The sequence below is a fragment of the Mytilus edulis genome, chromosome 4 (genome assembly GCF_963676685.1).
Source record: "Mytilus edulis chromosome 4, xbMytEdul2.2, whole genome shotgun sequence".
Taxonomy (NCBI): domain Eukaryota; kingdom Metazoa; phylum Mollusca; class Bivalvia; order Mytilida; family Mytilidae; genus Mytilus; species Mytilus edulis.
In genome coordinates this window covers 61,737,373-61,754,310 of record NC_092347.1, presented here as the reverse complement: position 1 = coordinate 61,754,310, position 16,938 = coordinate 61,737,373, and the positions used below count along the sequence as shown (strand labels likewise).

Here is a 16,938-nt window from a genome sequence, read left to right as displayed (position 1 = left end):
TAGGAGTTATTGCCCTTTATAGTCAATTTTTAACCATTTTTCGTAAATCTTAGTAATCTTTTAGAAAAATCTTCTACTCTGAAACTGCTGGACCAAATTATTTGAAACTTGGCCACAATCATCATTGGGGTATCTAGTTTAAAAATTGTGTCCGGTGACCCCGCCAACTAACCAAGATGACCGCCATGGCTATAAATAGAACATAGGGGTAAAATGCAGTTTTTGGCTTATAACTCAAAAACCAAAGCATTTAGAGCTAATCTGACATGGATAAAATTGTTAATCAGGCGAAGATCTATCTGCCCTGAAATTTTCAGATGAATTGGACAACCTGTTTTTGGGTTGAGGCCCCTGAATTGTTAATTTTAAGGAAATTTTGCTGTTTTTGGTTATTATATTGAATATTATTATAGATATAGGTAAACTGTAAACAGCAATAATGTTCAGCAAGGTCAGAGTTACAAATAAGTCAACATGACCAAAATGGTCAGTTGACCTCTTTAGGAGTTATTGCCCTTTAAAGTCAATTTTTAACCATTTTTCGTAAATTTTATATATCTTTTACTAAAATCTTCTTCTCTGAAACTGCTGTGCCAAATTGATCCAAACTTGGCCACAATCATCTTTGGGGTTTCTTGTTTAAAAAATGTGTCTGGTGACCTGGCCATCAAACCAAGATGGCCGCCACTGCTAAAAATAGAACATAGGGGTAAAATGCAGTTTTTGGCTTATAACTCAAAAACCAAATAATTTAGAGAAAATCTGACATGAAGTAAAATTGTTAATCAGGTCAAGATCTATCTGCCCTGAAATTTTCAGATGAATTGGACAACCTGTTTTTGGGTTGCGGCCCCTGAATTGGTAATTTTAAGGACATTTTGCTGTTTTTGGTTATTATATTGAATATTATTATAGATATAGGTAAACTATAAACAGCAATAATTTTCAGCAAAGTAAGATCTACAAATAAGTCAACATGAACGAAATGGTCAATTGACCCCTGTAGGAGTTATTGAACTTTGTAGTCAATTTTCAATCTGCTTCCTTTGTTTAATATTCACATAGACCAAGGTGAGCGACACAGGCTCTTTAGAGCCTCTAGTTTCTTTCAGAGGCTGGACTTCCACAGGATGACAGTGGGCCTTATACAGAAGAAGCACAAGGAGAGTTGAGTAGATTTTTCTTTACATAGGCCCATGCACTCTATTTGAAACTATTTTACTAATGGACACTCTTTGTTTTTCTTTCAGAGGCTGGACTTCCACAGGCAGACAGTGGGCCTTATACAGAAGAAGCACATGGAGAGTTGAGTAGATTTTTCTTTACATAGGCCCATGCACTCTCTTTGAAAATATTTCACTAATGAACACTCTTTGTTTTTCTTTCAGAGGCGGGACTTCAACAGGCAGACAAGAGGCCTTATACAGAAGAAGCACATGGAGAGTTGAGTAGATTTTTCTTTACATAGGCCCATGCACTCTCTTTGAAACTATTTTACTAATGAACACTCTTTGTTTTTCTTTCAGAGACGGGACTTCCACAGGCAGACAAGAGGCCTTATACAGAAGAAGCACATGGAGAGTTGAGTAGATTTTTCTTTACATAGGCCCATGCACTCTCTTTGAAACTATTTTACTAATGCACACTCTTTGTTTTTCTTTCAGAGGCTGGACTTCCACAGGCAGACAGTGGGCCTTATACAGAAGTAGCACATGGAGAGTTGAGTAGATTTTTCTTTACACAGGCCAATGAACTCTCTTTGAAACTATTTTACTAATGCACACTCTTTGTTTTTCTTTCAGAGGCTGGACTTCCACAGGCGGACAGTGGGCCTTATACAGAAGAAGCACAAGGAGAGTTGAGTAGATTTTTCTTTACACAGGCCCATGCACTCTATTTGAAACTATTTTACTAATGGACACTCTTTGTTTTTCTTTCAGAGGCTGGACTTCCACAGGCAGACAGTGGGCCTTATACAGAAGAAGCACATGGAGAGTTGAGTAGATTTTTCTTTACATAGGCCCATGCACTCTCTTTGAAAATATTTTACTAATGAACACTCTTTGTTTTTCTTTCAGAGGCGGGACTTCAACCGGCAGACAAGAGGCCTTATACAGAAGAAGCACATGGAGAGTTGAGTAGATTTTTCTTTTCATAGGCCCATGCACTCTCTTTTAAACTATTTTACTAATGCACACTCTTTGTTTTTCTTTCAGAGGCGGGACTTCAACAGGCAGAAAAGAGGCCTTATACAGAAGAAGCACATGGAGAGTTGAGTAGATTTTTCTTTACATAGGCCCATGCACTCTCTTTGAAACTGTTTTACTAATGCACACGCTTTGTTTTTCTTTCAGAGGCGGGACTTCCACAGGCAGACAAGAGGCCTTATACAGAAGAAGCACATGGAGAGTTGAGTAGATTTTTCTTTACATAGGCCCATGCACTCTATTTGAAACTATTTTACTAATGGACACTCTTTGTTTTTCTTTCAGAGGCTGGACTTCCACAGGCAGACCGTGGGCCTTATACAAAAGAAGCACATGGAGAGTTGAGTAGATTTTTCTTTACATAGGCCCATGCACTCTCTTTGAAAATATTTTACTAATGAACACTCTTTGTTTTTCTTTCAGAGGCAGGACTTCAACAGGCAGACAAGAGGCCTTATACAGAAGAAGCACATGGAGAGATGAGTAGATTTTTCTTTACATAGGCCCATGCACTCTCTTTTAAACTATTTTACTAATGCACACTCTTTGTTTTTCTTTCAGAGGCGGGACTTCAACAGGCAGACAAGAGGCCTTATACAGAAGAAGCACATGGAGAGTTGAGTAGATTTTTCTTTACATAGGCCCATGCACTCTCTTTGAAACTGTTTTACTAATGAACACGCTTTGTTTTTCTTTCAGAGGCGGGACTTCAACCGGCAGACAAGAGGCCTTATACAGAAGAAGCACATGGAGAGTTGAGTAGATTTTTCTTTACATAGGCCCATGCACTCTCTTTTAAACTATTTTACTAATGCACACTCTTTGTTTTTCTTTCAGAGGCGGGACTTCAACAGGCAGAAAAGAGGCCTTATACAGAAGAAGCACATGGAGAGTTGAGTAGATTTTTCTTTACATAGGCCCATGCACTCTCTTTGAAACTGTTTTACTAATGCACACGCTTTGTTTTTCTTTCAGAGGCGGGACTTCCACAGGCAGACAAGAGGCCTTATACAGAAGAAGCACATGGAGAGTTGAGTAGATTTTTCTTTACATAGGCCCATGCACTCTATTTGAAACTATTTTACTAATGGACACTCTTTGTTTTTCTTTCAGAGGCTGGACTTCCACAGGCAGACCGTGGGCCTTATACAAAAGAAGCACATGGAGAGTTGAGTAGATTTTTCTTTACATAGGCCCATGCACTCTCTTTGAAAATATTTTACTAATGAACACTCTTTGTTTTTCTTTCAGAGGCAGGACTTCAACAGGCAGACAAGAGGCCTTATACAGAAGAAGCACATGGAGAGATGAGTAGATTTTTCTTTACATAGGCCCATGCACTCTCTTTTAAACTATTTTACTAATGCACACTCTTTGTTTTTCTTTCAGAGGCGGGACTTCAACAGGCAGACAAGAGGCCTTATACAGAAGAAGCACATGGAGAGTTGAGTAGATTTTTCTTTACATAGGCCCATGCACTCTCTTTGAAACTGTTTTACTAATGAACACGCTTTGTTTTTCTTTCAGAGGCGGGACTTCCACAGGCAGACAAGAGGCCTTATACAGAAGAAGCACATGGAGAGTTGAGTAGATTTTTCTTTACATAGACCCATGCACTCTCTTTGAAACTATTTTACTAATGGACACTCTTTGTTTTTCTTTCAGAGGCTGGACTTCCACAGGCAGACAGTGGGCCTTATACAGAAGAAGCACATGGAGAGTTGAGTAGATTTTTCTTTACATAGGCCCATGCACTCTCTTTGAAACTATTTTACTAATGCTCACTCTTTTTTTTTCTTTCAGAGGCTGGACTTCCACAGGCGGACAGTGGGCCTTATACAGAAGAAGCACAAGGAGAGTTGAGTAGATTTTTCTTTACATAGGCCCATGCACTCTATTTGAAACTATTTTACTAATGCACACTCTTTGTTTTTCTTTCAGAGGCTGGGCTTCCACAGGCAGACAAGAGGCCTGATACAGAAGAAGCACATGGAGAGTTGAGTAGATTTTTCTTTACATAGGCCCATGCACTCTCTTTGAAAATATTTTACTAATGAACACTCTTTGTTTTTCTTTCAGAGGCTGGACTTCCACAGGCAGACAAGAGGCCTTATACAGAAGAAGCACATGGAGAGTTGAGTAGATTTTTCTTTACATAGGCCCATGCACTCTCTTTTAAACTATTTTACTAATGCACACTCTTTGTTTTTCTTTTAGAGGCGGGACTTCAACAGGCGGACAAGAGGCCTTATACAGAAGAAGCACATGGAGAGTTGAGTAGATTTTTCTTTACATAGGCCCATGCACTCTCTTTGAAAATATTTTACTAATGAACACTCTTTGTTTTTCTTTCAGAGGCGGGACTTCCACAGGCGGACAATGGGCCTTATACAGAAGGAGCACATGGAGAGTTGAGTAGATTTTTCTTTACATAGGCCCATGCACTTTTATTGAAACTATTTTACTAATGCACACTCTTTTTTTTTCTTTCAGAGGCTGGACTTCCACAGGCAGACAGTGGGCCTTATACAGAAGAAGCACAAGGAGAGTTGAGTAGATTTTTCTTTACATAGGCCCATGCACTCTCTTTAAAACTATTTTACTAATGCACACTCTTTGTTTTTCTTTCAGAGGCTGGACTTCCACAGGCAGACAGTGGGCCTTATACAGAAGAAGCACATGTAGAGTTAAGTAGATTTTTCTCTACATATTTCAGAATTTATCAAAGACTTTATAGATATCTTTGACAAAGTTTCAACAAAATAAGATAATATTTTAATGTTAGGAGATCTCAATTATGATATGCAAGTAAATGAGAAAAGTAATACTTTAAAAGATGCTAGTGATTATTTGTGATTTAATAAATATGGTCCGTGAACCTACATGTCATACTGAGGGGAATAATCTAGGTCTGATAGATGTTGTACTGACAAATAAATCTAGTTTATGTATGAATATAAGAAATTTTAATACTGGTATTAGTAATGTACACAATATGATAAGTACATGTACAGATAAAGGGTCAAATTTCAAAACCCTGTTATTAGCCATTTTCTATTATTGACACATAGGTCTACATAAATTGATTCTACTGAGTTAAATTTTAAATTCATTTCCTCTCACAAACCAGATCTGATCAAGCATATGCGACAAGTCCTCCCCGTTCTGATTTCTTTCCAGCAACTAAAGAAAAACAACAAACACCTATAATTAATTTACCACAGTTCACATGTACAGCACAATAAAATTATGAAATGTGCGTTAAGTGTAATAATTTTGAGGTACAATGCAGTCCCCGGTGTCCAATCAGACGGTGATAATTTTCATCGCCTAATTTGTTTCATTTTAGTCAAATCTTAATCAGATTGGTATAAATTTTGCTCTCAATCCTTGGTAGTATGTTTCTCAAAATTGTAAAAATGAACCATACATACATAAGATTTAATTAAACAAAAGGATGCAATGATACTAATGAATTTGTTCCCAAAATAGTATCCTACATGTGTATGGTCATGATTGTTGACCTTTGTGAAAAAAAGTTGTTTTATTTGAGACAAATAGAAGACAAAATCTAGTCATTGAGACTAATGTAATGTAGACAGAGACAATTTTCAGTTCTATGATTTTTTTTTTTTTAGTTGGCCGTAGTAAGTGGGTTTGTCTATGGAGGTTGGAGATTAGCTAAGTACATGTACAATCAAATATAGTTCCGTCTGACAGAGTTATATATGTGGTTTCCACTAGATATACATTGTAGCATGAATTTCAGTGTTCCGTGAAAATGCTCTTGTGATAAAATTGAGAATGGAAATGGAGAATGTACCAAAAAGACAACAACCCGACCATAGAGCAGACAACATCAGAAGGTCACCAACAGGTCTTCAATGCAACGAGAAATTCCAGCACCCTGAGTCGTCCTTCATCTGGCCCCTAAACAAATAGATACTAGTTCAGTGATAATGAACGCCATACTAAACTCCAAATTGTACACAAGAAACTAAAAGTTAAAATAATACAAGACTAACAAAGGCCAGAGGCTCCTAACTTGGGACAGGCGCAAAAATGCGACGGGGTTAAACATGTTTGTGAGATCTCAACCCCTCCCCCTATACCTCTAGCCAATGCAATGGGATAACTTCCTTTGGGATCCTATTTTTTTTGCAGATTTGGTCTTTTTTAATTTTTCTTGAATAACATAATGAACTAAGTTTCTTTTAGTGGTAAATTGAATAAATCTAAAATGTTTAAATATAGTGTACTTTTATTGGTTTTTAATAGATGTGACAAATTATTGATATACTTGTAACCGAGTAGATCTTACAGTAAAATGGGTCCGTTTCACTACATTTTCAAAATACAAAATTTCAAATACAAGTTAACCTACAACTCCCAATCTTGTTGAAAATAGAGAACCTTTGCAGTTTCTTCTTTTTTTTTGACAAATAAATTATAAACATGTACTCAAAATACACAAAATTTGTCTGATTACATTCTACTTTTGTTATAGTTTATACAAAACAAGCATTTTAGGCAGCCACAGTAAAAGTAACATGAAAAAAAAATATACATTCTTAGATCTATCTGTCAAAACTGGAAAAAAGGATAAATTTATCTGTGCATAATTTATTTTACATGCTTTTAGATGAATAGGTCATAACCTATGTATTCTCACCATGAAACTCTTCTCCAATGGCCACTCCAAGCGTCAATCATAAGTTTACCTTTACAATTATTTTTTTTTTATTCTGACAAAACAATTATAAACATGTACTCAAAATACACAAAATTTGTCTGATTACATTTATCTTTGTTATAGTTATCCAACACAATCATTTTAGGTCCGCCCCAGTAAAAGTTACCTGAAAATGAAATATACATTCTGAAACCTATCCGTCATAACTTTGGTTCTTCATAGTCGTTTAGCTTAGTTTCTTGTGCTGCCTGTTATCACATTGTAATCTAACTTCTTTTAAACATGGTATTACCGTGTGCATTTCTGTGCGTTTGTTTGTTCTACATTGACTAGAGGTATAAGAATAAGAAAAAGAAAAAGAATATTTTAATAATCCAATTATGGATTATGGATTATGGACCCTTGAGGGTTTTCAATTTCATACCATTATTACAATGATTTGTATTATAGCAATGAAATGGTAAAATGAAATACATCACAATAGAACAGTTATTGCATGCACATGGAAGAGAAAGTGATATGGGAGACAATCAATTAATGTAAGGATTATTCCCCTTTAAAAAGATATGGTTTTTAGGGTTGCATTAAAATGAGATGCATCCCCAAGGTATAGGGGTAAGGTTCAAGATATCACAATACATTTTGAATCTCGCTGCATTCTTTAGCCTGTCAAAACTTCAGCTGTGAACCTTCAAACTATGTTAATCTTGTGAGCCTTAAAATTTGTATTTTAGTCAGTTGCGGATCCAGGGGTTACAAGACTGCAACCTATAAGCTCTAGATAGATTTAAAGTCTAAGGTATAAACCATTTGATTTGAAGAGGTAGTCTGAGATATTGGAGAGAAAAAAATCTGACTCCTTAAACAAAAATTCTGGTTGTATCTGGATTGAAAACAATAATCTTGTCCACTCTTTAGCTCACCTTGCCCAAAAGACCAAGTGAGCTTTTCTCATCACTGGTGTTTGTTGTCCGTCGTCGTGGTCGTCCATTGTCATTAACTTTTACAAAAATCTTCTCCTCTGAACTACTGAGCCAAATTTAACCAAACTTGGCCACAATCATCTTTGGGGTATATAGTTTAAAAATGTGTCCGGTCACCCGGCCAACCAGTCAAAATGATCACCATGGCTAGAAAAAGAACATAGGGTTAAAATGTAGATTTTGGCTTATATCTCTGAAACCAAAGAATTTAGAGAGCAAAACTGATGTGGAGTATAGTTGCTTGTCAGGTCAATATCTATCTGCTGTGAAATTTTCAGATGAATTGGACAATAAAATTTATACAAGGCTTAAGATAACCATAGATTTATACATTTAAGGAATAACTGTAATATTATTTTCTGTCTATTCAAAATAAAATAAAAAATGTGGTGCACACTGAATACATTGTAACTTGTGTAGCAGGTTCTTTCAAAATGTGCACAAGAAAAAATGTTACAGTAATTTCCTATAATTTGATTTCGAGTTCCATTTTAAACAGGAATAAACCATGAAAAATCTTGATGACATCACGGTCACATAACATGAAAATATCTTGATGACATCACGGTCACTAACAAAAATATGTCTATGAGCTGATAAACAAAACAATGTCATCCAATCAGAATACAAGCTACATCCAAAAACATAATTAAATCATTAGATTAGCAGAAACAATTGTCCTGACTTAAAATTCCATTTGTTTCTTGTTTTCTTAGATCATGTTTGCAGACCAAAAAAAAGTGGTACTATAAGTAAGCAACTTAAGGTCATCAAAAGGGGAATTCACTGAGGAATTTAAGAATGCAAAGACTATATATAGCAGTGCATTCTTGGACGTATTTTTAGATTTAACAACTACAAATACAGGTAAGATTTATCTTAGGATACGTATGGCCATTCTTGGAAATTATTATTTAAGTTTTATATCAAGTCATTGCAAGTGTAATTATATATGTATGTTGTAAAACTTCATCTTTCATTTTTTATGCATAGTTATTCTGTATAATTCCAACAAAAATGGTGAATGTTTTTAAACAGGTATACTGGTAATAATTTCAATACATCTTTTTATAAATTGAAAGGAAATATTTTAATTAAGTTTTATAAATAAATAGCTACTCTTCTAACAGAATGTCACCAGTTTAAATTTTAATTGTAAGGAAGAATGTATTGTTATCTTTTTATTTTATTGTCTTACTGAATGAAATTTCTCTTTCTTTGTAGAGCTTATTCCACATGCAAATGATTCAGATGATACTGGTATAAGTATGATGACAGAAGATTTAGATTCAGAAGTGATTCCAGACACTCAACAATGTATACAGTAAGTTTAAGGTGGTACCCAACACTTAAACTAAAATTAATTTGGCTCGTTTAATTTTCTTAAAATTTTGACAAAGTATTTGCTTTGACCCTTTTACAAAAATATAAAAATTTCAAAAAATTTGAACCAACCGTTTTATCAGAAAAATTACACTGGTTATATAGCAGTTTGACAAACACTTACTTTGATCATTGAGAAGCTTGATATTCCCTTAACAACACAACTTTATTAAAACGTTTAGCTGATTTTACAGAGTTATCTCCCTGTAGTGTTAGGTACCACCTTAACTACCTTTTATGCACTATTCTTGACTTTATGTTCTTTTTGGAATATCCTTTGAATATCTGGATTATTGTATATTCCTTGTTTGTGCCTTAATCAGACCTGCCAACTATCCCGATTTTCGCGGTATCATCCCGATTTTTATCCCTCAACCCAAATCCCGATATCGGGATCGTAAAACTAGTCAAAATCCTGATTTTCACCAAATATACCCGAAAAAATTATTGTTTACCGATTTTTCAGTTTTTCTGATCAATTTTAAAAAATCTATAATTTTACCTGGGGACATATTATGACAAGTTAACGGCAAATTTAACCAATGTCAATGATAAGGAAGATGTGTGCATAGGTGACAATCATTTACGGTAACAATGGAATGCATCTACTGGCATTCTTTATTTTTCTTATATATAAAATTATTTTATGATTGTGAACATATTCTTCTTCTGTTACTTATGCAACTCTTGTCATTTTAAATGCTCAACATTTTAAAACAATATATATATAAAAAAAACCAAAGTGGATGATGTCTACATTTCATTTAAAAAAATAAAGTAAATCTGCACTTTTTTTCATTGATTAATATTAAAAGGCAAATTATGAATTTATAATTAATGTTTCAGAAGTGCCAATAGTATCAGTTGTGCGGAAGAGAAGTTGCTGATGCAAAAATCTACAAAGGTCTTATTGATGAGGAATGCCTAGTTGTTCCTCGGGTGTATAACGACATGGGTCATTTTATTAAAAAGATGACCAACCTTGACCTGGTATTGAATTTTGGTTGTATATTGTTATCACGTCGTCGTCGGCGTCGTCTGCGTCGTCCGAAGAGGGATGGTTTCTGGATAATAACTTAAGTATAAGTGTAAAGAAATCAATAAAATTTGAACACTATGTTTGTAACCACTAAAGGAAGGTTGGGATTGATTTTGGGGGTTATGGTCCGAAAGGTTTAGAATTAGGGGCCCAAAACAATCATTTATCTATTTTCAGGACAATAAGTTGTGTATTAGTATTTCAGTTGCTCTGATATTGTACCACAATGTTTATACCATAAAGTAGAAGGTTGGGATTTATTTGAAGGGTTATGGGGCAAACAGTCTAGGTATTAAGGGCCAAAAAGGGGCCAAAAACAAGCATTTTTGTAGTTTCAGGACAGTAACTAATGTATAACTGTATGGATCTCTCTGACATTGTACCACAAGGTTCCATATAACAAAAGGAAGGGTTTGATTCAGTTTGGGGTTAATATCCCTGAACATTTAGGAATAAGGGGCCAAAAAGGGGCCAAAAAGAATCATTTTTGTAGTTTTCAGTCAATAACTTGTGTTTAAGTGTATAAATCTCCCAGAAATTATACACCAAGTTCCCATACCACAAAGGGATGGGTTTGGGGGATTACGGCTCAAATCATTAAGCAATTAGGGGCAAAAAAGGGGGAAAACAAGGGTTTTTCTGGTTAAAGGACAAAATTAAAATTTAAAGAATACTGATATATATTAATGTTTGATTACTTGAATACCTCCCTTACACTGCTTGTTTTTTCAAGAGCTTTAAGAAGAAATCTTTGACCACATTATTTTGTGACAAATACCTATATTATGTCAAAATTTTTATCTCAATCCAAATACAAACAGTATCAAGCGTGAATATTGTGACCAAATTTGCCCCAACTGTTCAGGGTTCGACCACTGCAGTCGTATAAAGCTTAATCCAAAGACATCTGAGAGAAGAACAGATGTGAATATTATTAAGGAATGGAGAAATAGAATTTGCATAATTTTGCCAAAGGAAAGGGTGAGTGAAATGATATTTGACACAAATATTAAATATATAATAATCAAACAATATGTCAATTCATTTTAACTGTTCAATTATATCTGCAATATATGTACATTTTTGGAAAATATACAATTTATTTGTATGAGGTTTTTGAAACTGGACGAAAAGCCTCAGGAGTTGCACTACACATGTTTGATCAATATATAATTCTTATATGATTTGCATATTAGGGAATACATTGATATGATTGGTCATGAGAACTTCTGTTAGTTGTTATTGACATTGGTTATTTTTCGATAGACGATGTTGATCGAACTTCTTTTTGTAACCAATGTAAACAAGATGACGGCGATCAAAACCCTGACATTATCAAATTTATTTCCACTGCACGTTACTCGTTCAATAAAATAATACACAAAAACATTCATTTGAATGATATCATGAGTTTTTGCAGTTTACTTTTTATCAGATAGCAAATTTCATTGAGTACATATTTTTTGCGTTAACCAACACATATATTCATGTGTCAGGCATATTTAATGACATAAATATACAATTTACGTGTGATAGAGGTAACGAGTGTGGAAAAATATATTTCCTATCTCCAATTATAAAGATTTATAAGGATTAAACACCTTTTTAATGTCACTAACAAACATATCATAAAAGTCCTACAGACTTTGTCAAGTGAAGTATGAACAAATTCCATCTTAGGAAAAATATTCTGTTGAACCACCTTAAAATTTGTTATACATTATTTGTACTTGCATATTAACTTTTCATAGACTCAATTAGTCACATTCGTCAATCAAAATCAGCATTACAAATGATGTACAGTAGCATAAGAAAAAATGTATCGATTTAGAGTAACATTTATGTATAGTACAGGCAGAAAGTTTTTAAAAAATCATTAAAAAATTATAAGTCATAATTTATGATATTAAATATTTTAGCATGTCACAGTCATTAGAGTTTAGGAACTTCATCAAAAGCATGACTGACTGGCAAGTGAGTGATGAGAATACAGATAATCTATATAAGTTTGTGGCAGTATAGGAATTCAGAGCTGAGGATTTTATCTTCCTGGCAGAAGAAGAGGTAAATCACTTGGAAAAATAGTTAACAATTAAATGATTAATGAATAGATCATAATCTTAGATTTCAAACATAGAAAATATTCAATTTATACAAAAGTATCATGCTTACAAGGGGTATTTGCCAAAAATACTGGTTGAGGGGCACAAGTTTCCAGAGCCATTAGGCAAGGGAAATTTGATAAACTCAAAACCAATATTTTTGGCAATTACCCCTTTTAAGCATGATATAATTGTATAATTCCACCGAATACACTGCAGCTGTGCTATTTGCGCAGTCAAATTGCATAAAATTGCATTGGCCGTATAATCATTTCTGATAAATTTTTTATGTACAGTCACTGACAGTATATATATCTCCCTGTTTATGATAAGCTGGTTTGCGGCTGACTACTACACATTGTTCATCAGTTTATGTGATGAAAAGAAAACTGACACCCCCCCCCCCCTCGGAATTTGAAGATAAAATGGCTGATGATAGCTCTTATAATATATGCTTTCAGATATGAGAAATAAAAAAAGGGGGTTTACAAAACTTGCTTTCTTGATACATATTTAAATAAGTAAATTCACAACACTTTCTATTATAAAATTAATTTATCTGTGTGATCTCCACTTCTATCCTAAGTTTGGCAAAGTTGAAAAAATGAATTAATCCATTTATATTTAAAAAAAAAATTTTTTGGGTACTCTTTACAGTCTGTGTTTAAACGATGTCAATTTCTTTGAGAAATTAGAGACCATGAACAATATTTTAGTGTTAATAGCAAATTTCATGATAAAACCAAGATAAAGTTTTTATCTTTTTTTAGTTTAAAAATCACAAACTAATCTACATATGTCATATAAATATATATATTTCAGGTGAAGGAAGAAACCATCAGGAAAGTTCATGCCAAAAATATTGAGCGATCAATTCCCAAATATATGATTGCCTCCTTTACAAAATTAAACAAGGAAACAGAAAAGGTGGTGTATTACTCTTATGGAAAAATTGCTACCAATGTGCAACAGAAGAAGGGATCAGGTACATTATTTATCATATTTAGCCATTTTATATAATAATTCAAAGTCAGCTTTGAGAAAATTAATATTATAGGAGAATTTATCGGGGAAATAAAATTCATATCGGGTGAGGCATATTCCGTATTAGGGCAAATGCACACTGTTTATCCTGATTTTGTTATATTACAAATTTAATTATTAGGACTATATCAACAAAATATACTTGATATTTAATCTAAAACTGTGAAAAATGGTTTTTTTTTTAGGGTAATGGTATAAGGGAGATAATTCCAATTGATGTAATCAAATTGCGAGAAATTACTCTAAATCAGGATAATTTTGTACATTATATTTGCACAAAATCAAGAACTTTTATTTTTATATGATGAAAATAAAATTAATCATGCTAATTATTAAGTACAAAATTATACATGTAATTGATAATGATATAAATCTTAAAGTGGCAATTAGCATAGTTAGGATTATTGAGTCTCATTATGTAAAGCAGTAACAAATAATGAAATATGTACTTCAGAAATAATTGATGTAAGCTATACTTAATTGTAGTTTTAACATGGGTAGGCATTATATTCGTGATTATTTTTGCCCGAGCGATTACGATTCTGAATAGGACAATTAAGGTAATTTCAATGCCCGATAAGTACAAGTGTAAAAGCGTTTGTGTAGGCTCTTCCATGAACCTCCCTTTTATGTTTGTAAAGACTGGCACTGTGAATTTTCAGAGGGAGGAGTTTGAACAGCCAGCATGAACGGTTGTCGTATCTAGGTCAAATATGTCAATTTCGGAATGCAACACATTACACTCATAATAAAACAATTATTAACATCATGTGCACCATATAAAAGTTTGAAAGTGTTTTAAAGTTAAGGAAATATATAAAGTGCATGACAATTTGATAAAATTCATTATTCTGAAGTAGTCAATATACACACGTGCAAACAAATTTTATTGGATTTAGAGCATGGGTTTGTTCACAAAACAAAAGAAGCACGTCATATTAGAATAGTATATAAGATCCATGCCATATATGATAATAATTATAATTAAGAAATTGTCATCTAACAGAGGGATTTTTATTGCCTATTAAAGCAAAAATAGAAAAGCAATCATTACATATATGACCATATCTCATTTTTTAGTTTATAATTTTTTATAATGTTTTTATTTTTATTTTGCAGAGAGTCATTCCACTGACCTGCAGGAAATGCATGTTGCCTAATTTGGTAGTCACAGCACTGCCAGGAAAAACAGCCAAACAATATTTTTGTTTAAAAAATTTGAATGACTTATCTGAAATTTTTAATTTATGTTGCCATGAAAACAGCATGGTTTTAATTATATACTCAAAATTAATTAATATTATTCAATCATTTTAGGTTATCAAATGTATTATGTATGTACATTTTTTAAACTCTGTTGATAAAAAAAAATTAAAAAGAAAATTCCATGCAAGAAGAGTAAAAATTGTATTGATTAAGGGCATATAATACAGTTACAGGGGTGGTAATGAAATTGCTATTGTAATCTCTTATTTTTGTGCGGTCAAACTGTGACATATCACGAAAAAAGATGCATGTTTGGACTGATTTTTTTCATTCAAACTGATTTAACATTAAAACGAGTTCATGGACCCCTGTTTTTTTAAAATGACATTGGTTTCATTATGTATTAATATTATTTTTACCAATATTCATTAATAAGTCAATAATCTAATTTTTTTGATTGGATAAATATACAGCAAAAAATTACATTTTTCTTTCTTAGTTCATGAACATTTGATAAATATGAGTTACATTTTAAAAACATGCATGAATTTATAGGTAACTTATAGAGAATATATTGTGTTTATCTTTTAAAACCAGAAAATCATGTATTTCTGTAGATACGATAAAATATGTCAAAGGAATCTGATTTTTGTCGAAGCTCGACATAGGTATAGTTCTCTGGCGGCGGCGGCGTTGTTAGCTAACTTCTTAAAAGCTTTATATTTTAGAAGGTGGAAGACCTGGATGCTTCATTCTTTGTATATAGATGCCTCATGTTACAAACTTTCCGTCAGTCACTTGTCCAATGTCCTTGACCTCATTTTCATGGTTCAGTGACTACTTGAAAAAAAAGTTAAGATTTTTTGTAATGTTAAAATATCTCTTATTATAAGTAATAGAATAACTATGTTTAGTATGTGCATACCTTGCAAGGTCCTCATGCCCGTCAGACATTTTTCACTTGACCTCGACCTCATTTCATGGATCAGTGAACAATGTTAAGTTTTGGTGGTCAAGTCCATATCTCAAATACTACAAGCAGTAGGTCTAGTATATTCGGTGTATGGAAAGTCTGTAAGGTGTACATGTCCAACTGGCAGGTGTCATCTGACCTTGACCTCATTTTCATGGTTCAGTGGTTATAGTTAAGTTTTTGTGTTTTGGTCTGTTTTTCTTATATTATATGCAATAGGTCTACTATATTTGGTGTATGGAATGATTGTAAGGTGTACATGTCTAGCTGACAGGTGTCATCTGACCTTGACCTCATTTTCATGGTTCAGCGGTCAAAGTTAAGTTTTTGAGTTTTGGTCTCTTTTTTCTAATACTATATGCAATAGGTCAACTATATTTTGTGTATGGAAATATTTTATGATCTATATCGTCAGGCAGGTTTTATTTGACCTTGACCTCATTTTCACGGTTCATTGCTAAGTGTTAAGTATTTGTGTTTTGATCTGTTTTTCTTAATTTATAAGCAATAGGTCAAGTATATTTGTTGTATGGAAGAATTATTAGCTGTACATGTCTGTCTGGCATGGTTCATCTGAGCTTGACCTCATTTTCATTGTTCATTGATCAGTGTTTAGTTTTCTTGGTTAATGTTGAGTTTATGTGACAGTTGTAATGTGACAGTTGTAATAAAGCTTTATATTAAGGACTAACAACATAATATCAATGATTAGTAAAGAAGGCGAGACATTTCAGCGTGTGCACTCTTGTTCAATAAATATCTGAAATTTACACCGCATTTCACACAAAACGTAGCGCATGAAGGTATATCTTTTATTGCAAATGTGAATTAAAGATGTTCGCTTGTCATGTTTTGAAAATTTTGTCTGATTTTCGGAATCCTATGGTTTTATCCATTTCAATGCCTTACAAAATTTTGACCATTGAACCCAATTTTTCTTTTTATAAATCTTTTACATGTATAATAATAAGCCATCTGTTAATGTCTTATAAAATCCTTGTTATTTTTTTAAGAGTTTTTGAGCGCTTAATCTTGTCAATGATAAAGCTATGAAACATTTTACCGCCAAAAATTCAATGGCTAATATCTCAAAAACCAGCACATTGACCTATATTTATTTTTTACTCTTTTGGTTCCTTTAATGATCCCCTACCAATAAATACTAGTGTTATGAAAAGCTTGTTATCTTGAAACTGACTAGCGAATCTCCTTAATCAGATAAAATATAGCCTTTATGTAAATGTTCATCTTAATTTCAATATGGGATGGGATGAAAACTGTAGGGTATATATTATATAATATTTTAAC

General features: G+C 33.3%; 1 protein-coding gene and 1 long non-coding RNA gene across 2 annotated transcripts in view; both read left to right on the top strand.

Annotated features, from left to right (window-relative positions):
* The window catches only part of LOC139521468 (involucrin-like), a 32,384-nt gene extending 27,430 nt beyond the window's left edge, over nucleotides 1-4,954 (top strand). The window contains exons 17-29 of the mRNA XM_071314942.1: nucleotides 1,251-1,310; nucleotides 1,527-1,586; nucleotides 1,665-1,724; nucleotides 1,941-2,000; nucleotides 2,217-2,276; nucleotides 2,631-2,690; nucleotides 3,045-3,104; nucleotides 3,459-3,518; nucleotides 3,873-3,932; nucleotides 4,149-4,208; nucleotides 4,287-4,346; nucleotides 4,563-4,622; nucleotides 4,839-4,954. Of these exons, the coding sequence (XP_071171043.1) occupies nucleotides 1,251-1,310; nucleotides 1,527-1,586; nucleotides 1,665-1,724; nucleotides 1,941-2,000; nucleotides 2,217-2,276; nucleotides 2,631-2,690; nucleotides 3,045-3,104; nucleotides 3,459-3,518; nucleotides 3,873-3,932; nucleotides 4,149-4,208; nucleotides 4,287-4,346; nucleotides 4,563-4,622; nucleotides 4,839-4,954 (836 nt within the window). The remainder of the gene's footprint in view (nucleotides 1-1,250; nucleotides 1,311-1,526; nucleotides 1,587-1,664; nucleotides 1,725-1,940; nucleotides 2,001-2,216; nucleotides 2,277-2,630; nucleotides 2,691-3,044; nucleotides 3,105-3,458; nucleotides 3,519-3,872; nucleotides 3,933-4,148; nucleotides 4,209-4,286; nucleotides 4,347-4,562; nucleotides 4,623-4,838) is intronic.
* Nucleotides 4,955-9,797: 4,843 nt separating this feature from the next.
* Nucleotides 9,798-14,761, top strand: LOC139521959 (uncharacterized). Its single transcript, XR_011664142.1, has 5 exons — nucleotides 9,798-9,854; nucleotides 10,113-10,256; nucleotides 12,225-12,369; nucleotides 13,230-13,392; nucleotides 14,571-14,761. It is a non-coding gene; the product is annotated as an uncharacterized lncRNA (long non-coding RNA).
* Nucleotides 14,762-16,938: the final 2,177 nt, after the last annotated feature.